At 56.2% G+C, this 25,292-nt stretch overlaps 2 protein-coding genes across 2 annotated transcripts; both read right to left on the bottom strand.

The window, feature by feature from the left end:
* Positions 1-61: 61 nt before the first annotated feature.
* LOC120411295 (collagen alpha-1(I) chain-like) lies at positions 62-4,542 on the bottom strand. Its single transcript, XM_039565559.1, has 3 exons — positions 4,479-4,542; positions 2,589-3,080; positions 62-738 (listed from the first exon to the last, which is right to left on the bottom strand). Exons 1-3 carry the CDS (start codon positions 4,540-4,542, stop codon positions 206-208), a joined length of 1,089 nt encoding a protein of 362 aa, XP_039421493.1. The 3' UTR covers positions 62-205.
* LMOD1 (leiomodin 1) lies at positions 4,226-25,292 on the bottom strand. The gene is made up of 3 exons (XM_039565350.1): positions 24,789-25,292; positions 5,878-7,467; positions 4,226-5,057 (listed from the first exon to the last, which is right to left on the bottom strand). Exons 1-3 carry the CDS (start codon positions 25,047-25,049, stop codon positions 5,031-5,033), a joined length of 1,878 nt encoding a protein of 625 aa, XP_039421284.1. The 5' UTR covers positions 25,050-25,292; the 3' UTR covers positions 4,226-5,030.

Here is a 25,292-nt window from a genome sequence, read left to right as displayed (position 1 = left end):
CTGTCCCATCTCCCAGGCCCTTGCATCCCATCACCCCCCAAACCCCTCTGAGGAGCCCGGGGTGGGGGGAGCTGAGGGGGTGCAGCTCCAAGTTTTATTGAAGTGGGATGGAGAGGAAAAGAAATAATAATAATAATAAAAGCAGCGAGGTGGGTGCGGGCGGGAGGGGTGGGGGTGTGTGTACACAGCCAGCTGCGTGGGGGGCTCAGGATCTGGGGACCCCCCGCTCCCGGAGGTAGAGGTCACGGATTTCGGCCAGGCTGCGGCTGAGCGTGCCCAGGGCCTGGGCGATGCTGCGCAGCACCGCTGTGGTCTCCCGACGGCTCTCGGCGTATTCCCGGCGGAACGCCCGCATCTCCTGCACCAGCCGCTCACTGGACTGCACGAGGCTGAGCTGGGGGCACTCGGGGGTCCCGTCCAGCCCCGCCGCCCCGGGGGGCCCCGCCTCTCCCGCGCCGCAGTGACTGAGCTGCTCGGCCTCCTGCTCCAATAGCAGGCTCGGGAAGTCGGAGCCCAGCGGCTCCTGCTGCCCGCCTAGGTCGCCGAGGGAGAGTTCGGGGGCTGCGGGGCGCGGGGGGCTCCGGCTCCAGCCCTCGCACAGCTCCCTGGGCGGGCAGATACCAGTGCGGGGCAGCCGGCGCTCTGAGCCGCGGCCGGGAATGCCGTCGGCAGCGGGGCCGTGGAACTGCTCAGTCTTCACCTCCACCAGCTCCTCCTTCACCGGCTCCTCCTTGACACCTGTGGGAGGGACGGGAGCACAGGGCAGCTGGAGGGATCTCCAGTGTCTCCAGTGCCCCACGGACCAAGTGACAGACCCTCTTGTCTCCATCCCTGTGCTCCCACATGCCCTCTCCTGCCCCCAGTCCTGGTTCCATCTATACATATCTCCTTAGTCCTGTGTCCCTCATGGTGGTTCAAATCCATCCCGTGTCCCTTGTCCCTCTCCTGGTCCCAGTACTCCCATACCCCTGTCCTGAATGTGGTGTCCCCATGTGTCTGCATGGTCCTGGTACCCCCACATCCCTGTTCTTGTCCCAGTATCCACATGTTCCTTGTCTCTGTCCTGGTCCTGCCCCATGTCACTGTCCCAATCCCACCATGTCTTTGCCCTGTTCCCAGCCCCTTCTTATCCCTGTCCAGTCCCAGTACTGCCTGCCTTTTGTCCCTGTCCTAATCCCAGTCACCCATATCCTTGTCCTGATCCTGGTACCCTTCTGTCCTGGTCCAGGTGCTCCTGTTATTCTCTGTGTCTTCTATGTCCCTGTCCTGGTCCTCCCACATCCCTGTCACCTGTGACCCTGCCCCACTGTTCCTGCCCCAGTCCCTCCATGCACCTGTACCGGTCCCAGTGTCCTAGTCCTGGTATTTCCCACATCTTGGTCCCAGTCCCCTCACGTCTGTGTCTGTTCTAGTCCTCTCACATCCCTGCCCTGTTTCCCTGGATCTGTGTGCCAATCCTTCCATGTACCTCTCCAAGGCCTAGTGCCCCCATATCCCTCATGTCCCTGTCCCCATTGTCCCCTGTATCCGTGTCCCAGTTCCCCACAGCATGGTCCCAGTGTCCCTGTTCTGGCCTTAATCTCCCGTGTCTCTGTCCTGGTCCCTCTACACACCTGTCCTGTTTCCAAGTTTCTTGGTCCTGGTTCCCTGCTCTCAGTCCAGGTCCATGTCCTGGTTACACCATGTCCCTGTACTGATCCCAGTGCCTCTGTGTCCCTGTTCCAGTTCCCCATGTTCCTGTCCTGATGCCCTGTGTCCTGGTTCCCCAGGTGCTGGTCCAGGTCCCCCTAGTCCCCATCCCCATCTCTCCATGCACCTGCCCCTGTGTCCGGGTCTGGCTGTGTCCCTTTCCTGATCCCCCCCACCCTGGTCCTGGTCTCCTGTGTCCCTGCATGCACCTGTCCTGGTCCCAGCGACCTGTTTCAGTCTCAGTTCTCTTGCATCCCAGTCCCAGTCCCCCATGTCTGTCTCCTGGACCCCCACATCCTGGTCGCAGTATCCCCATGTCACTGTCCTGGTCTCCTGTGTCCTGATCCCCTCACATCCTAGTCCTGGTCCCCTGTGTCCCCGTTCCTCCCAATCCTCTCCTAATCTCAGTGGCCCTGTGTCTGTGTCCTGGTTTCCCATGTCCATGTCCTGGTCCCACATGTCCTGGTCCTTGTCCCTCGTGACCCTGTCCCTCCATGCATCTGTCCCGATCCCAGTGTCCTCATGTACCTGTCGCTTGCCCCCACTTCCTGATCCCATTTCTCCTTGTCCCATTCCAGCTCATCCGTGGCCCCTTTTCGGTCCCCCATGTCCCATCCCGGTCCCCCCAGCAAGTCCCTGCCCTGGTCTCCCATGTCTGTGTCCTGGTCCTCCATGTCCCTGTCCCACCATACACCTGTCCCAGTCCCAGTGCCTGTGTCTGTGTGCCGGTCCTCCCGCATCCCGCTCCCAGCATTCCCGTGACCCTGCCCCGTTCTCCCCTGTCCCAGTCCCAGTCCCGGTCCTCCCATGTCCGTGTCCCGGTCCTCCATGTCCATCTCTCCACTCCTCTGTCCCGGCCCCAGCCTCCCCGTGTCCGTGCCCCGTCCCCGCGCACTCACCGTGCTGTGCAGACCCCTCGGCGCTGCGCACCGGAGGGTCGGTTCCGGCGGCGCCGCGAGGTCCCCAGCCGGGCGCGGGGGCGGGCCCTGGGCCGGGCTCGGCCGCGCCGTTCCCGTTGCTGCCGTTATTCCCGGTGCTCCCGTTCCTGGCGGCGGCCCTGCCGGCCGGGCCCTGCCGCTCCAGCCGGTGCCGGCTGATCTTGTCCCCGGCGCGGCGGCGCAGCCCCGCCAGCGGTTCTTCACCTCGCCGATGTCGCGCTGGTGGCGGCCGGCGGCGTTCACCTTGTGCGTGATCCGCCACCAGATCTTCTGCTTCTCGTACGCGTTCACGGTACCGGCGGCGGCGCCGAACAGCAGCGGCTCGTACCGGAGCACTTCGCTCATCAGCACCTCCAGCTCCTGCAGCGTGAAGTTCGGCTTCCGCTTCAGCAGCCCCCGCCGCGCCCCGCCGCCGCCGCCCGCCGCCGCCATGCTCCCCGCCGCCGCCGCCGCCTCATGCCGCCGCCCCGCCGTCCATCGCCGCGGCCTCGTGCCCTGCGCCGGTTCCCCGGTGCGGAGCGGGGGAGCGGGGCCAGACGCCCCCGATAGCCCCCGATAGCCCCCGTCGGGCGCTGCCGCTGCCGGGGCCGGGGCCGGGGCCGGGACGGAGCGGACGGGCCGGGGCTGCAGCGCGCCCCCTACCGGCCCCGCCGCGCGCCGCTCCGCCCCCGGTTCGTTACCGGCGGCCCCGGTGCGCTAAGGGCGCCCCCTGCCGGCCCCCGCCCCCCCCCGGGAGCTGCGCTGCCCCGCTCCGCCCCGCCCCCGTGGGTTTAGGGGACACCGCCGATGTTTGGGTGATGCCCCGGTGCTCCCACCCCGCGGCCGGCCGGATGCTCGGTGTGGGATGTCCCAATGGCCCCGCGGTGCCCGGTTGAGGTCCCGCCTTAGCGGGGGCCGACCCAAGGGGCAGGAGCGCGGGGGCAAGGGGCGTGGGGACCCCCGGTACCGATACCACTCCTCCCGCTGGGCCCACGGCGCTGCGCGGCTGCGGAAATGCCCCAAACCCGGCGTTTCGCTGGTACCGGGAGCCGCCTCTCAACCACGCACGTGGGTGACCCGGGACAGGGGGAGCCTCCCAGGGGACGCCCGGGAGCTGCTGCACCCCCAAACCGGCCCCGGCCCCGTGGTGCCGGGGGGGGAGCAGTTATGGGTGAGCCCGGGGGTTGGGGTGCCCAGTTTTGGGGTCACGCCGGGGTTTTGGAGTGACCCTGAGGCAGCCCCAGGGTGCCCAGTTCTGGGTGGCCTCAAAGGGTTGGGAGTGACTGTGGGGTGGTCCTGGGGTGCCCAGGTCTGGGTGACTCCAGGCTTTTGGGGTGTCTGCATGGCTCTGGGTGCCTGGTTGTGTCCAGCAGCAGCAGGGTGCCTCATTTGGGAGGGTTTGGGTGTCCCATTTGGGGGGTCCCGAGTGCCCCATCCGGGGGCGGTTCTGGGTGGGTGGGTGACCAGGGACACCCAGGTTGGGGTGTCCACGTGGTCCCAGGGTGCCTAGTTCAGGGTGGGCTGTGGGTGTGGAAGAGGGAAGAGCTGCCCCTGGCCGAGGTTGCTGAGCCCATTCCCAGTCTGGGGTCTGGGGGAGTGGAGCTGTCCGGAGGCACGGGAAGCGTCGGGTGAGCTTTATTGCTGATGCAGTGGCCGCAGTCATACAAATCGTGATCAAGGCATCACGACAGGAAGGATGGGCATCCCATAACCCCAAAACCCACTACCCTCCTTGAGTCGGTGCTTTCCCTACTTTCCCTGGGACGGATTTGGCTTCCATGCTCTGAGGGTTCTGGGGCTCCCCCAGCAGTGCTGTGGGTGTGTAAAAGATGCCCGGAGCTCCTGGCCTCAGCCTGGCTCCCCATGTCCCACCACTTCCATGCCTCCTCTCTCCCTGGGCTGCTCCCTTCTCCGACCCTCCCATTCCTCCTGACATCTAGTCTGAACCCCCGACTCTGCAGCCACTGCTGTGCCTGAATCCCAAAACTCTGCTGGCCACCCAGAGACCTTGTGGTGATGTGATGATGGTCTGGGTGTCCCCTGCTGCCCCCCCAAGGTTGGGGCTACTCCCGCTCACCCCAGGCTGGACCCTGGATAGAGGGTGCCAAACCCCTTCATTGCTCTCTGAGGGGGGGATTTCCATAAGGATCAGCTCTGCAGACCCCTGCTCTGTTCTTGGCATCGCCGGCGGGGCACGGTGCTGGCAGAAGAGTGAGCTTGAAGGCTTCACAACCATCAAAAAATAAATACAATGTCCTCCATCATGTCCTGCTGGGCCCGGCCCGTCCTCCGTGTCCCAGAGAGATCCCTGCTCCTTGGCATCGGTCACTGCAGGTTCCAAAGGGCTTGTCATGGAAACAGTCACGAGAAAGGTGAGTGTCTGGGGGTCTGCCATGGGCTGCAGGGGAAAAATCCTCCCGCTCCCTACTGCAGCAGCTTCGGCAACTCCACCTGCAGGGAAGGACACCCCATTACTGGGAGAACAATGGGAGGGGCTGCAGGAATGTCCCTGATGTGGTCCAGAGACATCTAGGGCAGGGTTAGATGGGGTATTGGGAAGGAATTGTTCCCTGTGAGGGTGGGCAGGCCCTGGCCACCACAGGCTCTGGGTACCACAGGGTACCCAGAGAAGCTGTGGCTGCCCCTGGATCCCTGGCAGTGTCCAAGGCCAGGTTGGACTGGGCTTGGAGCAGCCTGGGCTAGTGGAAGGTATCCCTGCCCATGGCAGGAAAGGGATGGTCTCTAAGGTCTCTTCCAACCCAAACCTTTCAATGACCTCTGGCTGTCCCCACACTCCAGCCCATGGACAGCCCAGCAGGGACACAAACCACCCGGAGCATGTGAGAGGTTTCAAGGCTCCATGCTGGGACCAGCATTGGAGATGCAGTCCCTCCAGCCATCCTGGGGCCACCTCCCACCCCAGGGGCGTGGGCTCAGCCACAACAACGAGATATCAAGGGTGCAGTGAGTAATAAGTTACGGATGGCTTCTTCCTCGTGTCCCAACCCCTGGATCCTGGCAGATCTGCCAAACACAGGAGCTCTGCCAAGGGATGGATCTGCTGACCCCATCTGCTCTGCAGGGATGGTGTTAAAGGATGGATCTTCCTTCCCCATGTGCTTGGCAAAAGGCTGGATCTGTGCAGGGGTTGGGAGCATGGACACCCTGCTCCAGAGGACACTGCCAGAGTGACAGTGGCAAGGACCTCAGCCCCCAGCCCCCAGCTCCCAGCCCCACCCCGTGGGTGGGCCCCACCTGGCCTTGCACTTGCCTTCTTGAGCTGTTTGAGGTTGCTGGAACGAATGGCTGCCAGGAGCTGGTCCCGAGAGTTCTTCTCCTGGACTGGCAGTGCCCGGTCCCCCAACTTCCTCTGCGTGGCCGGCGAGAGTGAGTTCTTCAGGTTCTCGTTAATCATCAGCGGTGGGGCGAGCGGGGGAGGAGGTGGGGGTGGTGTGGTGGGTGCCCCACCTTTCTTGGGAGAGCTTTTGGGAGAAGCCTTGGGGGATGGCTGCGGGGATGCCTTGGGGGACCCCTTCGGCAGCGCTCCAGGCTTGGGCACCTCCAGAAGGTCTTTCTTCTCCCCCCGTTCCTGTGCCAGTTTCTGCTCCTGGAGTCGTTTCTGTCTCTGCCTGTCCATGTTTCGGCTCAGCAGGTTGGTGACGGTCATGCGTGGCCCAGCCAGCTCGAAGTGGTAGCCCAGCTTCAGGAGTGTGGTGTTCTCCTTCAGGAGCTTGGCGATCTCCATCTCGGTCTTTCCCCCGCAGATGTGCCGCTGGTTGTGGAAACGTAGCTCTGTCAGCGTGTTGTTCTGCAGCAGTGCCCGGAAAATGGCCAGGATACCCTTGCCCGTGATATGGTTGGAGTCCAAATTGATGCTTGTCAGCACCTTGTTGGACTTGAGCATTATGGCAATGGCGAAGGCCACGTGGTCGTCAGCGCGGGTGTTAGCCAGGGCGAACACCTTGACCACAGTGTTGAACTCCAGGGCCTCGGTGAAGCGCACCAGGGTCTCGTTGTTGATGCAGTCAGAGTTGTTCACATTGACCTCGGTCACCTCAGCGTCGTTGTTCTTCACCTTCTCGATGAGCTCGTCAAAGATGCTGGAGGCTTCATCATCCTTGGCTTGATCTGCAGAGCTGCTGGAGGAAGGCTTGGAAGGGCTGCTCCCAGCTCCTGCCTTGGCCTCCTGTTTCTCCTCCACCTTTTCTGCCTTTTCTGGCTCTGTCTGGGATTTATTCTTCTCATCTGCCTCGGGTTTTTTCACAGCTGAACCCTTTTCCTCTTTTTTTTTATCTTTTTCTTTCTTACCTTCCCCTCTTATGTCTTCTTCTGCCTGTTTCTTTGATTCTGAACTCTTCCTCTCCTTTTTGTCCTTCCCTGTGTCCTTTGATGCTGAATCCTTTTCTTCTTGCTTTTTTTCCTTCTCTGTCTCCTTCTTTGCTGCTGAGACCTTCTCTTCTTCCTTTTTATCCTTTCCTGCATCCTTCTTTTTTAAATCTGAGCCCTTCTCTTCCTCCTTTTTATCCTTCCCTGCATCCTTCTGCAACTCTGAGCTCTTCTCTTCCTCCTTTTTGTCCTTCCCTGTTCCCTTCTTCAACACTGAACCCTTCTCTTCCTCCTTCTTGTCCTTCCCCATCAGCTTTTTCTCCATGGCCTTGACTTTATCGTTCATGGCTTTGTTCTCTTTGCTCTTGGTCTCAGTCTCAACTTTACCTTTCAGGTCTGTTTTCTGAACACTTTCTTCCTTTTTAGAGTCTTTCCCCACTTTAGTATCTCGTTTCTGGGCCAGGTCTTTGGAAGGAGATTCCTTTCCTTTTCCTTCTTCATTTTTGTCTCTCTTATTCTTGCTCAACCTGCTTTCCTAGTGAGAGAAAAACACCTGGGAATTACAGAGACAGATGCCTCTGACCTACAGACTCGCCACCCCAGTCTCACTTTCACCGACTTCTGTCACATGGGAACATCCTGCAGCCTGTGGCTGGCCTTTGGAAGAGGAATGTTTGGCCCAGCTGAGGTCCCAGCTCCAGGAAAGGGTTCAGCATCTGAGTGCCTTGAATGTAGGCAGAGCCTGCAGGACCCAGGTGTGATGAGATCCTGCTGCAGCTCTCCAAGGCAGCTCTGCTCTCCTTCTGCCTCCAACCCCTTCCCAAAGGGCTCAGAGGTCTGCAGGACACCCTCCCTAACAGGCCATGAACTAACAAGCTGCGGGAGGCACCTCCTCTCATACCCATTACAAGTTATCATTTTTTAATCCTTGTTCTAACTGGGGATGGAGGTAGCGCCTGTCTCCCTGTGAGCCCCAGGTGCTTTCCCTCCTTTCCTAAATGGTTTCCAGCTGGATGCTTAGTGGCTTTTCACAGTCTGCAGCCCAACACTTCCCATGCTGTCCTGGATGTGTGTGCAAGGAGGGGAGCACCCACAGCACTGCTGACCCAGCAGTCACTCCAACCCTGGGCTCTCCGAAACCATTCTCCTTTCAACAGCAGCTTGCACTTTTGAGCAGAAAACCGAGGAAATGGAAGCATGGCATTTATTGCTTTCTCATGCATGAGGTTCTCCCAGCACATCTGCTCCAGTGTCCAAAGACATCATAAGAGGGAAGAGCTTAACTTGGAGAGTCTGGGGGAAGGTCAGAAGGAAGTTTTGGTCATTTTTACAAGCACTCGACCCTTGCCCTTGGCACAGCCTGTCCTGGGCACTGCTGCTGGCCACAACCAGCTCCAGCAGCTTGGGGACACAGCCAATGTTTTGTTGCAGCCTTCACCCAAGGCTGAGGGGGTAGGAGGGGTCTCCATCAGCATTGGTATGACCTTTGATATGGTTCCCATCCTTCTCTCTAAACTGCCAGAGGGCAGGGATAGATGGGATATTGGAAAGGAATTCTTCCCTGTGAGGGTGGGCAGGCCCTGGCACAGGGTGCCCAGAGAAGCTGGGGCTACACCTGGATCCCTGGAAGTGTCCAAGGCCAGGCTGGACAGAGCTTGGAGCACCCTGGGCTAGTGGAAGGTATCCCTGCCCATGGCAGGGGGTGGAACTGGATGAACTTTAGGGTTCCTTCCAACCTAAACAAATGTGGGACTCCATGACATGAAACACATCCCAAGGGAGAGGAGCCAACGCTTCAGGTGGCTGAAGGCAGATGAACTTGACACTGGGACCAAGTTTGCTGCACAGTGGAGGATCCTACCATAAATTTCACATCAAGGCTGGCAATTTAAACCTCCTTCTCCCTCCTCCACAGCTAGGGAATGCACAGGTCCTCACCACTGGCCTGGCTCATCATCTTTGCTGGGGGGATTTTAGGACTCCAGGGAAAGCAGGAAGGAAGATGCTTCTGGGAGATGCAGCTGTGATGCCTTTACAGTCTCCCTGGACCCTCTCACAATTAGGACAGCACTGTGGCTTCACCCGGTGCCTGGAACCCCCAAATCTGAATCCAGACACCCCAGTCTGCAGTCAGGCTGACCTCCTCCTCTTGTCCATCCTGGGACTCCATGGTGTCCGTGCTGGGGCAGCATGTGGCTGAGCTTTCCCCATGCGCAGCACTGCCAGCCCTCAGGGACAGATGTTTTGTGGAAAGAACTGGCTGTGCATGGGCAGCCCTGGGGACTGTTTGTACCTGGTGTATAAACAGATGCCATCGGGGACAAGAGAGCTGTTTATTTAGTTAAGAGGTTTCTTGGCTCCCTGGCGCAAGGCTGAACAGGGACAGGAGGGCTCGTGCCAGACCCCTACAGAGCCTGGCCTGGTGTCCACACAGTCCCCACTGCTGCCACCCCAGGGACCAGGGACAGGGCTCCCAGAGGTATCCTGGGGATTGCAGGGAGCAGGTGATGCCACCTCCTCTGGCGCTGAGCTGGAGGTCCTTCTCACCAAGCTGTGGCCTGTTCCCAGGATGGTGCCCGGATGCTCAGTGACATCCTGAAGCACCTTGGTGGAGCAAGAGCCCTGGCAGGAGGACTGTGGGATGAGGACACTGTTGTTCCACTGCTGGTGCCCAACAGGGCCTCTCCAGTGCCCAGGTTGCAGGTTCCTGTGAGAAAGGACATCCATCATCCTCAGGGCTCTGAGACCCTTTGGTGACCACAGGCTGAGCACCCCTTGAGTCAGAGCCAGCAGCCTCATCTCCATGCCAACTGCTCCAAAAATCTTCTCCCTCCCAGCCCAAGCTCACCCAGCCGGACACTGGGGACCCCTGAGTCTCCCCTGAGCACCCTGGGCACATCCAAGACCAAGCAGAGCAAAGGCTTTGGCCAGGAATGAGCAGATCTTGGAGAAAGGGATAAAAACCCTGGTGAGAATGACCAGCAACATCTCCCATGCTCGGAGAAGGTGATGGTTTAGTCCAAGCTCCCTGCTTGGGAAGGCTGCTGCAGCACATGCTGGGAATGTCCTGGTATCTCATTAAAGCTTCCATCCATGGATGTGGGTCCACATGTCCACATGCTGTGCTGTGGGGCAGGTCTGGGGGAGGAGAGACCTGGAGCCAGAGAATGGGATGTGGGAAAACTGGGGGGGGGGGGAAATGAATCCAGAGAAAAGGAGTTGAGAGAAGTCAGGGAAAATAAGCCAGGGGAAAAGGAGCCAGGTGTGGCCCCAAGAATGGGAAAAAGGGAATGCAGCAGATATGCAGTGACCATCATGGGTGTTTGTGCCGCTGTTGGTAGCACTTGTGGCATCATTTGCATCCAGCAAAGTTGGGATGCATCAGAAGGATCCCATCAAAGAACTGCAGGTTACTGGAAGAAGTGCTGGATGGTCACAGGGGGTGAGAGTTCAAGCTGCTCCATCTCCTGCAGAACTGCCTTGGGAGAGTCCTTGGCAGGCGCCCAGCTCCAGTGGCAGCAGAGGGGGAGGAATCAGGAGGAAAAAAGTTCAGGCAAGAAACCAGATGTGTGTTTCTAAAGCCAAGGGTCACTGCAGCCCATCTCCATCCCCTGCTGGAGCCTGGGGACATCTCCAAAGCACGTCTGCTCTGGGCCCTGCCTGAGGCCACATGTGTGCCCAGGAGGGAACGTGTCCTTGTCCCCTCCTGACTTCCCACCCATCCCTGGGCTCTCAGCGTGGCCCACTGGCCCAGCCCTGCTGCAGGTGCCAGCCTCAGGTGTCACTTTGGTTGGTGACCATGCCAAAGTCCTCACCTCCAGGCTGGAAGTGCAGCTGGAAGTGGAGCTTGGTGGCAGAGCTGCATGGCAGGGGATGGAGAAGAGGAGAGAGAAAAGCAACTTTCCCCTGCTCTGGAAACCCTGGCTGTCCCTGTGGCCACCAGCACAGCTTCTCCTGCAGCCCAGGGCCAGCTCTCCCCTCCTCATGGCCATCCCAAGTCCTGCCTGCTCACTCCTCTCTGCCCACTGGCATATTTACCTTGGGTACCTGGGAACCAGTGCAGCTGCACCCCCTCTGTGCCATTCCCTCTGCCACAAGCACAGTTATTAGGGGAATATTTTTACACAGCGTGTCAGACCTTTAAAAATAAGCCTAATGAAAACAGCCTGGTACTCGGTTGATTAATCACCAGTGTTTTGATGAACTGAAATGCCTTCCCGTTTCCTCTAAATAGACTAAAATGAGCATTGCCATGGCTTGTTAGCATTTGTAACCCTCAAACCCACTCAGATGTTGCCTTAAAAGGCAAAGGAGACTGGGAACTTCTCGTCTGGAATCCAAGCACTCGCTCCAGCACTGAACAAGGGATGGGGCTGGGGATAGAGCTGGGGATGGGGAGAGTGAATCTGGAGGCGGAGTGAGGGTCTCACTTCCTGCCCCGAAAACCCCACAGCTCATTTTGGGGTAGAAAACTGCTGGTTTAATGGTAGTTATTGAGCTGGCTGTTTGTTCAGCAGGCAGAATGTGGGCACAGTCACCCTGCTGTGCCCAGAGCAGATTTCCAAGGGAAAGGGGAAGAGAGGAGAGGAGAGGAGAGGAAGGAGAGGAGAGGAGAGGAGAGGAGAGGAGAGGAGAGGAGAGGAGAGGAGAGGAGAGGAGAGGAGAGGAGAGGAGAGGAGAGGAGAGGAGAGGAGAGGAGAGGAGAGGAGAGAGGAGAGGAGAGGAGAGGAGAGGAGAGGAGAGGAGAGGAGAGGAGAGGAGAGGAGAGGAGAGGAGAGGAGAGGAGAGGAGAGGAGAGGAGAGGAGAGGAGAGGAGAGGAGAGGAGAGGAGAGGAGAGGAGAGGAGAGGAGAGGAGAGGAGGTGTTACCCAGGGATTCACAAATCCTGTAGCCAAGATGAGGGAAGGGGCACTTGGTGACCTGGCAGCTGCTGTTAGATCAGTCCCTGGCAGAGGGGACATATGGAAATACGTTTGCAGAAGTTTTGTCTTTGGAAGGGGCCAACTTTCCCCAGCCTGCAGTTATTTTCAGAGGTATGTCCTGGGTATGTCCCTCATGGACATCACGGCAGGATGTGCTTGGCTCAGCCAAAGAAGAAGATGTGAGGATGGAATCTCAGGGGCATGAGCAGCTCTGTGCTGGCTCCAGGGAGGAGTACCCCACTGGGGTTCAAGGAGGGCTTGGCTGAAAGGGGGAAGCCAGAAGGCCTCCAACATCAGAAGGGCATGGAGCTTCTGAAGCAAGTCCAGAGGAGGCCACAGAGATGCTCTGAGGGCTGGAGCCCCTCTGCTCTGGAGACAGACTGGGAGAGCTGGGGGTGTCCAGCCTGGAGAAGAGAAGGCTCCAAGGAGACCTCAGAGCCCCTTCCAGGGCCTAAAGGGGCTCCAAGAGAGCTGGAGAGGGACTGGGGACAAGGCATGGAGTGACAGAACAAGGGGGAATGGCTTCCCACTGCTGGAGGGCAGGGTTAGATGGGATGTTGGGAAGGAATTGTTCCCTGTGAGGGTGGGCAGGCCCTGGCACAGGGTGCCCAGAGCAGCTGTGGCTGGAAGCGTCCAAGGCCAGGTTGGACTGGGCTTGGAGCAACTTGGGCTAGTGGAAGGTGTCCCTGCCTGTGGAGGGGGTGGAATGAGATGATCTTTAAGGTCCCTTCCCACCCAAACCATTCCATGATTCAGGACACTCCTCTGTGTGGGTGACTGCTGGGGACACGGGTCATGCTGGTCCCCATGAGGAAAGGGACGTGTCAGCAAAAGATCTCAGGCCAAACCTGCACGTGCAGCTCCTGTGGAAGTGGCTCCAGGAACAGTGAACTCAGCATGACACTGGTTCTGTCTCTAATATCACCTGCAGCTCTGGGGGCCTCTGGAAGCTGAGTGTGAGACATCACCCTGTGATGATATGAGAACCTCAGGACCACAACAGGGGAAACATGAGCCAGGACCAGGCCCATCCCAATAACCCATACTGCTGGGAAATCCAGGGTCAGCTCCAAGGTGGCTGATGGTGGTTTCTGCGTCTGCACTGGAGCCCACCACAACCCTTCTCTGGGGACCCACTGCCTCCCTCTTGTCTGGCAGCTCCCCTGGCAGGGCCATGCTGGCTGTCTGGCACATGGATTTGGCCACCAACAAAGACTGTCCCCCCAGAACTGTGCTCCTTGCAAAGCAACCAGAATCCCTCCAGAGCTGCAGACTTGGGAATAACGCCCAGGCCAAGGGGTTGTTCCTCTCTCCCAGCCTCTGCTGGGATGAGAAATTCCTCCTGCAGCCTATGGGACTTTTTCCAGTTCATCTCTTGGCAGGGCATGGCTTAGACAACACCAGCACAACTCCGTCGGTCCCACACAAATCCTGACTGGCTTTTGGAGGTGGAAAAATGGGGAAGCCCAGGGATGAGGGCAGACCTCTGAGACACAGAGAGACAATTCACCAAAATCTCTTGGTCAGCTGTGGGGGTCCCAGACCAGACTGGTGAGGGAAGGGAGCTGGGTTGGGTTACTTGAAGGAGCAGGTTTAGGGATAATTATGGATCCAAGACCAACAAGCCAATCTGCTTTCACTGCCTGGGGGGTTTCAGTCTGTCCTACACATGCTGCCAAGCCCTATAAAGTCTCCAGAGCCACCACAAGACTCTGGGATTGAATCCACAGCTCTAACTTTGGGGATCACCCTCTGGAGACACCTCCCTACCTGCCAGACTCTGAGGACCCCCATGTTCCCTGTGTCCCACCCAGCTATCCCAAACCCCAGCCAGAGCCCATGAATGAGGCACCAGCACCCCTCCCTCAGTGTGACCCTGCAGGCTGAGGAGGCTGAGCATGAGCCCTGTGAGAGCTCCTCAGGGATGGGGATGTCCTCCAAGACTGTCCCACTGCACGGAGAGGCCGTCAAGGTGGCCGGGGCAAAGGCAGGGGGGTTGCAGGTTGTTTGATGATCCTGGTATTTGGGTACTTGCTCCTGGAGAGGGCTGCTAGAGTCAAGCCAAACCACAACAAGCTGCCCAAGCTCTTTCCCTCCATTCTTCAGCCAGTTTTGAGTAACCTAGGGACAACTCAGAGCCAAGGACTTTCCCAGAAAGAATGCTGTGTCCTTGGCTGAGTCCTGGGAGCTGCTGAGCCTGGATTGCCAGAGACCCGCAGAGGAAGCAGGACCGCAAGACTTCTGCTGACCCCGGAACACCCCGGACAACCCTTCTGCTCCTCAGCTGAGAGCAAATACCATGGAGAGCTTTGTGGGAGACCCTGCTCACATCCTCAGGGCTCCTTGAGAGGATCAGGCTGCAAAGAGCTTCTCTCTTGGTATGTTTGGACTCTTGGCATGAAGGAAGGGTGAAAGGACCTCAGCTTCCAGCACTGGGACACACATGACCCCTGGCCATGCTCTGTGTGCCAAAGCCCAGAGAGATGTAAGCAACTCCCTGCCCTGTCCTGCCTCACATATTATCCTGTCATTTTAATGAGGAGCTCAGCTTTTCCCCTTCCCTTCTGGCCAGACCTCTCTGACCCCAAATATCACTGTGTCTTTGCATGTCTCAGGCCAGTGTTTTTAAGAAGTCCCCTTTCTGAGATGCAGAGCTGTTCTCCAGAGACTGGGCAGCTTCTGGCCCTGATTTTGCATTTTTTTCCTGAATTAAGGCCGATAAATATTTCAACTTGGTTTCCTTTAACAGAAGAGCTCCAGCCCTTCCATGGAGACACAGCCATTTTCCAGAAAGCTGTAAAGCCACTGTATACTCTGCAAATGGAAACTTTTGCTCCTCTAACAAAATCTGGTTTTAGAAGTCTAGGTTTTTCTCTTCTATTTGCTGTATTCCCAGCCCTTCTCCTGGCACTGCCATGGCTGAACTGGATATTCCCAAAATGAAACCTTTCCCTGGTTGTCTCTTCATCAGGGGTTAAAAAGGGCAGAGAATGCCAGCGATTCACACCACAAACACCTCTGGGCTGGATTTCTGCCCAGTGCACTTTGTGGGAAGCCCACAAAAAGCATTCCTCGGATTTTTAGGAACAGGAGAACTGCAATTCAGCCCTAGCAAGTCTTAATCCTATCTCCATCCTCTGTGTCGTAAAGGCTGGATGCTCAAGGAGCAGGACACTGTTCCCAGCCTTGTGGGGACACATCTCCAGGCCCCTTGCTGGTGCAGGTGTCCAATGGATCCCATCCAGCAGCCCATGGGATTGTCACAGACCCCTCCCTGCCCGTGGGCACCTGGTGTTGGAAGATGATTCCAGGTCCTTGAAGCAGGTGAGAAGAGCCAAGCTCCAGGTGCCTCCCTGCAAAATCAAACCAGTTTTGCTGGTCATTGGCTTGCTGGTGATTCCCTTAAATAGTTTGTGGGAAACAGGAGCACCAGCTCCTCAGGCTCTGGCACCACATGGGAGCTGCATCCCAGGACAGAGCACTTAGTGGGAGAGAGCCGGGCATGCCAGGGGTCACCATCTCTGGTTCTTGGGAACTGGGGAATTCCCTGTAAGGAGGCAAACAGCAGCTCACTCTCCTCAGCAGAGGCTCCCGTGGCTGTGCAGGTGCTCATTCCTGTGCCAGGCATGTCCAACATATGCCATGGTGCCCCTGTCAGCAGGAGGAACCCCTTGGAGCCCTCAGCAGCATGCAGCATAAATCCTGACCCAAATACTGTGTGTAAGCTCAGCACATGGTAAAAGGGCTCCACAGGACACCTCTGTGACCTGGGCTGGTGCCTATCCAGCTGTGTTTCAGCAAATCACTGAATCATGGCATCACTGTGGTTGGAAAAGCCCTCTAAGGTCATCAAGTCCAACCATTCCCCCAGCACTGCCATGTTCACCACCCAAATCCACAAGAGCCACATCCACACAGCTCTTAAATCCCTTCAGGGAAGGTGACTCCACCTCTGCCCTGGACAGCCTATGCAGGTCTTCGCAATCCTTTCCATGCAGGAATTTTCCCCAAGATCCAACCTGAGCTTCCCCTGGCCCAGCCTGAGGCCGTTCCCTCTCCTCCTGGCCCTGTTCCCTGCGAGCAGAGCCCGACCCTCCCAGCTGCCCCCTCCTGTCAGGGACTTGTGCAGAGCCACAAGGTCCCCCCTGAGCCTCCTTTGCTCCAGGCTGAGCCCCTTTCCCAGCTCCCTCAGCCACTCCTGGGGCTCCAGACCCTTCCTCAGCCCTGTTCCCTTCTCTGGGCATGCTCCAGCCTCTCAATGACTTTCTTGCACTGAGCAGCCCAAAACTGTTCAAAGGATTGAAGGTGTGACCCCCACCAGTGCCCAGCACAGGGGATGGGCACTGCCCTGGTCCTGCTGCCACACCATGGCTGGCACAGGCTCTTGTTTCCACAGCTTTCTGTTTGGTTTTATTTCCTTTCTGTTTTCATCCCTGTTTACTCCACATTCTGGGCAGAGGAAAGGACAGGGCAGAACTCTTGACCCTCCACGGTGTGTCTGTCCCCTGCCATCCTGTCAGCCACATCTTGACTTCAAAACATGTGCCCTGACACTGAGATCCTCTTGCTCCATCCTGCCACGATTCCCACACAGCAAAGGGTGGGATGGAGCAATATGACCGGTTAATGCCAGCATCCTGCTGGGAGCTGAGTCACTGAGATGGTTTTAGCACACAAGTGATGTCACAGTGCTGCGAAAGAGAGGGACACATAACGGACCCCGCTCTTCTCCTCCTCCATGTCTATTTATCAGCTCAACATAAACACGTCCTAAACTTCCCGGGCAGCTCAGCCCATGTAAGCTAAACACTCCAAACATTTCCATGGATTTATCTGCATCCGAGTTGTGCTTTATGTAAATATAGAACTCAGATTTTTACTCTTTTTTTTTCCAGTTGACTAGAAATCCACATTTTTTCCCTGCTTGTGCCCTTAGATGGACTGTGGATCTCCCAGACTTGTGTGTGCCTTTGGCGTGACCTCCGTGTCACTGGGAACACTTTGTGCTGCCACTTGCCCTGGTCACAAGAGGAAAAACAAGGAGAGCAAGGCTTCTGACCCCAAGGGCATTACAAAAACACCAATCCAGCCGTGAAGGTCTTTCTCACACCATTTTTTCAGGAATGCAGCTCGAAGATGCCTGTGCTCTCACTTCAGTTTTTTCAGTTGTTCTCCACACTGCAGATCCTTCTGGGAGCTGTCATGGGATTGTTCTTGCTTCTGTGTTTACCTTGGAGGGTTGTTTTATCATCTGCTGCAGGGAACAGCTCCTGCTTGTGCTGCTTGTCCCTCTTGTGACAGGGTTGGGACTTTTTTAGAAACTCAGAACAAAACACCAGAGCACAGAAAACAGTTTTCATTTCTGAGCAATGAAAGGTGACAAATAAAAGGGATCTCCTGGACTCCACAGAATTACAGAATCAATTTGGTCAGAAAAGACCTCTGAGATCATCGAGTCCAACCTGTGCCTGACCCCCACCTTGTCATCCAGTCCAGAGCACTCAGGGCCATGTCCGGGCATTCCTTGGACACCTCCAGGAATGGGGACTCCACCACCTCCCTGGGCAGCCCCTTCCAAAGCTTACCACCCTTTCAATGGAGAAATTCCTCCTGATGTCCAACCTGAACCTCCCCTGGTGCAGCTTGAGGCCGTTTTCCTCTTGTCCTGTCCCTGTTCCCTGGGAGCAGAGCCCGACCCCCACCTGGCTGCTCCCTCCTGTCAGGGAGTTGGAGAGTGACTTGTGCAGCTGGAGGCACCATCTGTGACCTCCTTTAAGGACCAAATAGGAACGGCTCAATACCTTTGGTTTCTTTCCAAATGTGTGACTAGTTTGGATATCCCTGGCTTTCATCCATGGAGGAACGCAAAGTCCAGGAAGCTGCCAGCTCTAGTCCCCTCTGTGTGCTGGTGGAAGGATCCACATCTTTGCCCACTGCCCATTCCATGAGCCAGAAGCCACTGGAGCAGCCTCTGGGTGGATGTCCCGGTGTCACCCACCCCCTTTCACCTCTTCTGGAGGCCAGAAGCTGTTCAGAACAACATATTCTGGTCCGTTCTCTCCTGTGAGGGTGGTGAGGCCCTGGCACAGGGTGCCCAGAGCAGCTGGGGCTGCCCCATCCCTGGAAGTGTCCAAGGCCAGGCTGGATCACCCTGGGACAGTGGAAGGTGTCCCTGCCCATGGCAGGGGGTGGGAATGGGATGGGCTTCAATGTCCCTTCCCACCCAAACCAGTCTGGGATTCTGGGATTCTTTGGACTTGATGACCTTAGCGGTCTTTTCCAATCATAAAGATTCTCTGATGAGGGAAAAGAGACCAGGTCAGGACATGGCTAAAAGAGAGGCAAGGGCTGGGAATTAGTGAAGACTCTTGGAAGGGAGGAGGAACGGTCTTGGCAGTTGACAGAACCAGCTGATAAACAGAAGAGCAGAGTTTCAGTACACATGTGTTAGGGACAAACTGGGAAGATGTTCAAGGAACGATATAATCCCTGCTATACCCTTGTTTGCAAATTCCCTCGAGTCTGAACCAGTGAGTTAAATGTGGAGCTTGTTTTCCCTCCAGATATTTTCAAGATGACAAGCTTTGAGCATTAATAAGAAATTTAAATCCCGGCTTGTTTGCCTGTGGTGTTGAAGAAGGGCTCACTGCTGAGGATCCCTACTTTCCATGGAGGGAAATCAAGCCACTGGATTAAAAACCACCCAGCAGCAAGTTCCAAGCCTGAGACAGTTAGAAAGGAAGGCAGGACTTTTTACAAGACCTTCCCCAGGTCTTGTAAGAAGAAAACCTTCTCCATGGCAATAGGACCTGCTGTCCTCTGGCACCGGCATCCTTCAGATATGCAGAATTTGGATTAAATAAACCCTCTGAGGTCACTGCTTTTCCTTCTGCATCCAAACTGGGCCATGAAGAGCCGTTCCAGCCTCCACGAGAAGAGCTTGGGGACATGGAGACATTCCCAGGAGCCTGCAGGCATAAGGATGCATGGACCTGGAGCAGGAGGGGGTCTTGCCTGCAGAGGAGTGCGCTTGGGGAGTGGGATATCTGAGAGGAAGGGAAAAGATGCTGGGCGATAACTGAACCACCTCAGCTTCTCCTTTGGGAAGGGAGTTCAGCCTTCATGAGACAAAACCACAGGGACCATCTGTACTCTGCACATCTGGCCCTGGCTGTGCACATCTGGCTCTGGCTGTGCACAATTGCCCTGGCATCCAGCATCCCCTGTTCAGAGTCTTCTCCTCCAGGAAACTGGTTCCTGGGCTTCCATGGAAAGAGACACCCACAACATGAGTATCTTCCTGAAAGAAGTGGGTTTGTGGCCCTGAAATGACTCCCCTCCATAAGCAGGATAATGCTCCCTCATGCAACTTCCCTGCACTTCCCAGCCCTCCGTGCTTGAAGCTGCATGAAATCAAATCAAAACCAGACCTGTTGGGAGGCAGGGCCGGGAACTCATGGGATTGGGACATCCAGGTATCCTCCCCTTACAGGTGAGCTTCAAAGAGCATTTGGACAACTCTCTGAAGCACACGGTGGGATTTTGGGGTTGTCCTGTGCAGGTCTAGGAGCTGCACTCAGTGATCCTTGTGGGTCCCCTTCCAGCTCAGGATGTTCCATGACTCTGTGAGCTGAGGGAAGGAGGCTCCATGCATTCCCAGGGAAGATAGTGGTGCTGGAGAAGGGAAAGCACAAGGAGGGGCTGCCTCTGTCACCAGGTGCTCGGTGTTTTGGGAGCCACCAGGGCACTGTGGTGAGGCCAGCTGGGAATCCAAGGAGATCCAAGAACAGCTGCAGGTGGATTTTGTGGAATGCTTTGAAAAGTAAAACCTCCTGCTGTGGATTTGGCAACCGCTAAGGAGGACCCGTCCAGCAAAGCACCAGACCATGGCACGTGTGGTTCACATGGAGATCCTTCCCACGGGCTCTTCACATCCAGGTCCCATCTGGCAAAGGTTTCCTGAGAGTGTTTAGGGCTGACCAAATGCCAGTGGAAAAGATAATGGAATTATAGAATTGTTGTGCTTGGAAGGGACCTTAAAGATCATTCCCTTAAAGATCACCATGGAAGAGACCCCATGGATGGGGTGTTCCCAGGGTGGGTATGACTGTGCTCTCTGCATAGACACGTGGTTTTTGTAGATGTCACCAACAAAGGAGGAACTGGACCAGCTCCCACAGACCCCATCTCCTCACACAGCTCAGCTCTCAGAGAAACCCATCCCACAGGGACAGCTGCACAGAGCCCCTGTGCCCTGGCACACGCAGCTTTTCCTCTTCTGGACAGAAATCCCAGGCATGATAAGAGGATTTCAAGTGACAGCAAGTCAGTTGTGCTCCAGGTAACTCATGGAATCCCAGAGTGGTTTGGATTGGAAGGGACCTTAAGTTCCATCCAGTTCCACCCCCTGCCATGGGCAGGGACACCTTCCACTGTCCCAGGCTGCTCCAAGTCCCAGTGTCCAACCTGGCCTTGGGCACTGCCAGGGATCCAGGGGCAGCCCCAGCTGCTCTGGGCACGCTGTGCCAGGGCCTGCCCACCCTCACAGGGAGCAAGTCCCTCCCAGTATCCCATCTAACCCTGCCCTCTGGCTGTTTAGCACCACAGCATCAACTTCACAGCATGTTTGTAACTGGAATTTCTCTCATTATGTCTTTGCCTGTGACAGTAAAGAGCCATGAGCTAATAGAAATCATCTCTTCATTTATCTACTCATGAATATTCATTTAATTCCAGCTACTGTGACACATGGACCTTGTTGAGTACATCCAGAGAGGGGCACTGGCCCAAGCCCCACCCTTGAGCTGGGTACTTCCACTCCTTAGCAACACAAAATTAAGATTAATTTATTACTGCATCACCAAGATGGGAATTTGGCTGCCCAGTGTGGAAAGGTTGGGGCAAAGCTCATGTCTATTTTGGGATGTTTATAATCTGCTTCCTAGTTACCCAAGTTTGCCCTTTTCATCACTAAGAAGATGTGTTATTATGTAGTTACAATATTTCTAAATATACCCACTTCTCCCAATATTTAGGTGGAAATGGAGGTGCCTGGAGCTGGTCCAAGAACAGGGCAGTGAGTGCAAGAACAGTGAGATGGGCAGAAACTCAATCTTGCCTTACAAAATACCTTATTTTGCACTTTGGAGGAATTCCTGCACATCCCAGCTAACAGACAGTCCCATACTCAGATTCTCATTACGAGGCATGGAAGAGCAGCAGGGAGGACATAAGGACATGGAGCTTCTGAAGAAAGTCCAGAGGAGGCCACAGAGATGCTCTGAGGCCTGGAGCCCCTCTGCTCTGGAGCCAGGCTGGGAGAGCTGGGGGTGTTCACCTGGAGAAGAGGAGGCTCCAGGGAGACCTCAGAGCCCCTTCCAGGGCCTAAAGGGGCTCCAAGAGAGCTGGAGAGGGACTGGGGACAAGGCATGGAGTGACAGGACAAGGGGGAATGGCTTCCCACTGCCAGAGGGCAGGGTTAGATGGGATATTGGGAAGGAATTGTTCCCTGTGAGGGTGGGCAGGCCCTGGCACAGGGTGACCAGAGCAGCTGTGGCTGGAAGCGTCCAAGGCCAGGTTGGACTGGGCTTGGAGCAACTTGGGCTAGTGGAAGGTGTCCCTGCCTGTGGAGGGGGTGGAATGAGATGATCTTTAAGGTCCTTCCCACCCAAACCATTCCATGATTCCAAGAAGTACAGACAGAGAAACTCTCTGTAGTTCAAGGACAAGAATCTGCCCTCCTGTCCCTCCCTATTGAAGAGACATTGCAGACACGGTGCCTGGCACTCCTGATTTAAGGCATCAAGAGAAACCTTTGCAAGCCAGAAGTAGATGTGTGAGTGGGGCGGGGGTGGGGGGGAGAAAAGCACAGAAACAAGGGCAGGGAAGGAATGGGAGGTAATTCCAATGGAACTGGCCCTGTGAACATCTGGAAGATGTTATCCTGTGTCTGTTACATCTCTTCAATAGGGAGGGACAGGAGGGCAGATTCTTGTCCTTGAACTACAGAGAGTTTGTCTGTCTGTACTTCTTGGAATCATGGAAAGGTTTGGGTGGGAAGGGACCTTAAAGATCATCTCATTCCACCCCCTCCACAGGCAGGGACACCTTCCACTAGCCCAAGTTGCTCCAAGCTCTGTCCAACCTGGCCTTGGACACTGCCAGGGATCCAGCCACAGCTTCTCTGGGCACCCTGTCCAGGGCCTCCCCACTCTCACGGGGAACAATTCCTTCCCAATATCCCATCTAACCCTGCCCTCCAGCAGTGGGAAGCCATTCCCCCTCGGGAATGGTCCTGTCCCTCCAGCCCTTGTCCCCAGTCCCTCTCCAGCTCTCTTGGAGCCCCTTTAGGCCCTGGAAGGGGCTCTGAGCTCTCCCTGGAGCCTTCTCTTCTCCAGGCTGGACACCCCCAGCTCTCCCAGCCTGGCTCCAGAGCAGAGGGGCTCCAGGCCTCAGAGCATCTCTGTGGCCTCCTCTGGACTTGCTTCAGAATCCTGGGAGCTGTTGATGGAGAGAGGCTGGGATAGACATGTACAGGGCAATGCCTGCACACCCTGGGGAAATGCCAACCCTGTGGGAGTGTGGCCACCATGCCTGTGCTGGCTGGCACAACATGAAATCTGCTGACACATGAGAGGGATTTGTCATTGGAGGCCTCAGAGCACTGAGCAGCTGGGGGAGAGCTCGGCACCTGCCTGGAGTGCTCTGGATGGCTCCATGTTCTCATTCCATCCTGAAACAAAACACAGCCCTGGGGCTTCCTCAGACAGAAGGGACCATTGGCTTCCTGCACTGGTTTTTGTGACTGTTCCTGTGGTCTGATGATTCCATCCCACGCCGTCCCCAGGCTCCATGGCAGAGCACAGCCCTGCTCCACCACCAACATGATCTGATGTGCCAGCAATGCAAGCTGGCATTTTCTAGGTGCTAATCCCATATCCTAACAATGCCAGGGAGGAAGGGGTGGAGGATGTATTTTTTTCTTGGCCTCCAGGGATTGAAATAGAAGAAAGTCAGTTCTGCGCTATCCAGTTACTGCACTGCAATCGAACTGGGCCACTTGCACTGACAAACTTGACCTGTGGCCAGTGTGCTTTGTCTTCACAGCCTGAAGCTCCTCAGAGAGGAGCAGGAGCTTTCCCAGGACCTCCGTGCTGCCCTCCCCTCCAGCCAGAGCCCTACACTCTCTCCCAGGTGTCTCTCCTCCCCAGGCCTTTCCATATCCCAAGTCCTCTCCCACTGCACACACACTCTCAGGCATTTCCAAACAACATCACGTTTAACCAGGTCTCTTTTTAACAAAACCCACAAATTTTCTCCCTTCCTCCTGATCATGGACACTTCCCTATGCCAATTTCCAGTCAGCCCCTCATGTTCCAACAGTTAAAACTGAAATAGCAACACAAGTGATGTCAAACCCAAGGGTGCCCCCACCTGAAAAAGATTTTCCAGTGTCACCTCTTAGGATCACCTGCAAACCAGCGGTCACTGGGATGACTGGTCCCACATAAGAGCATTTCCCTCTCCATGCAGGTTTGTCCTGCAGCACCTGCACTTCCCCACCACAGCGAAATTTTCCACTGGTGAGGAAATCAGGCAGAGCCCTTGTGGTGAGGGGCACGGCACTCACCGTCCCCCAGCCCATGCCAAGCGCCACATATAGAAGGTGAAAGCTGTGCCTTGTCCTCAGACCCAGAGGGAGCTCCCAGGCTGCCCAGGACAGGGGTGTGGGGGGGAACAATTTAACCCCTTATTCAGCTCTTCAAAATCAACCTTCAGTTATTTCTCCTATAGGTGCAATTTTCATTCCAATATTTAGAAGGTAATAAGGGTGCCCAGGCCACAGTCAAGAGACTCCTATATAAACTCCCTAAATATCCCAAAAGAGAAATTTCCAAGTGTTCTGGTGTAGTTACAGATTGATTACCCAGCTGGAAGACCCAGGGTACAGCTGGGTGACCTGGAATAGATCTGGAATCAGAGCCAGGGCAGAGGGGTATCCACATAATCCTTGGCTCTGCTTGTGCTGCCAACACTCCCCAGCCCTGCCCCGGCACAGCAGATGCGAATCCCGCCTGGGACATGAAACCAGCCCGTGACCACACGGATCAGTCGCTGAAGAGTCGCTGTCTTTCACTTTCTGGCTCAGCCCGTCATGAAAAACTAGGGAAACCAGATGCTTCCCAGGCTTCCATGCATGAATCCCAAATATTCTTAGTGCTGAGGTTAATAAATGTTACAGAAAAGCCGGACTGGCTTCCACTAAGGCACGGCATAAAAAGAGGAGAGGGACTGACATGAAGCTCTCGAGCTCCAAGCAAACTCTTAAAGGATTTGCCAGGTGCAGAGAGGGAGATAAATATACCCAAAACAAAGCAAAAGACGGAATTTGAAGTGAACAATAAATGCAAAACAAACAGCATGGGGTAACACCTGCTTCTCGACATGATTTCCACAAAGCAGCAAACTTTTTTATTCCACGAGAACCAGAGACTGTTTAAGCTTTTGCACAAGAAGAACTGAAAGGACCAAGAGCCCAGAGATCTCCAAAGGAGGGGAAAAAAAAAAAAAAGGAGGAAATGCAGCCTGTGGGATCGCTGTCACTGCACCGGCCCCTCCAGCAGCCTCCTGGGAATGCCAGCTCCGCTCCCAGCCCTGCCCAGGGATGTTAGAGCAGGGGCAGGGAGAAGATCCCTGGCACCAGCACAGGTTTGGGCTTTACTAGTATCACCGGGATTTTATGGGACACCCTGTTCCCTCGCGGAGTGCCTGCACCAGCTCCCTGATCTCTCCGGGACAGCTCTTCCTCCTCAGCAAGCGCACGCCTTTCTCGGGTTTTGTGTTTTCCATCTCGTCCCTCACTCAGCCCGGGGCGGGGGGAGGGCTGAGGTGTGTTCCCACCTTTCCCGCAGCAGCAGTGGGGGATGTGACTTACGTCTATCGAGTGCTCCCGCTGCAGGACCCTCCTGGTGTCCTTGTCGTGGTGGTTGAGAGCCGTGTCACAGTTTTGTGGGCCGGGTGAGGAGTTTTCCGATTGGTTTTTCTGACTGCGCTCCACAGGGATGCTCCCGTCCGCATCCACCACATCCAGCTCCTTTTCCAGCTCCTCCATCTCCTCTGGAGACAAAGTAGACAATAAATTGTCTATATCTGGATCTTCACTAACTTGTCGCCGGTATTTGGCCACTTTGGACATCTTGGCTCGCTGGCGAGACACGGTGGCGGTTGTGTGGTACCCAAAGCAGGAGAAAAAAACTGAAGCCGAAGCTCCAAGGCTGCTTCCCGAGCGGCAGCAGGTGCTGAAGTGTTAAATCTCAGCAGCTCTGCAGCCCGGGATACGGTGGTTATCCAGAGGGGACACCCCTCGGTCCAAGAGTTGGCCAATAACAGAATCCAGCGGCGGTTCGGGTGCTGGGAAGCCAATGGAGCCCGGCGGGAG

This window comes from Corvus cornix, chromosome 26 (assembly GCF_000738735.6).
Source record: "Corvus cornix cornix isolate S_Up_H32 chromosome 26, ASM73873v5, whole genome shotgun sequence".
NCBI lineage: Eukaryota > Metazoa > Chordata > Aves > Passeriformes > Corvidae > Corvus > Corvus cornix.
Note: the sequence above shows the minus strand (reverse complement) of the source record. Positions and strands in the feature narration are given on the sequence as shown.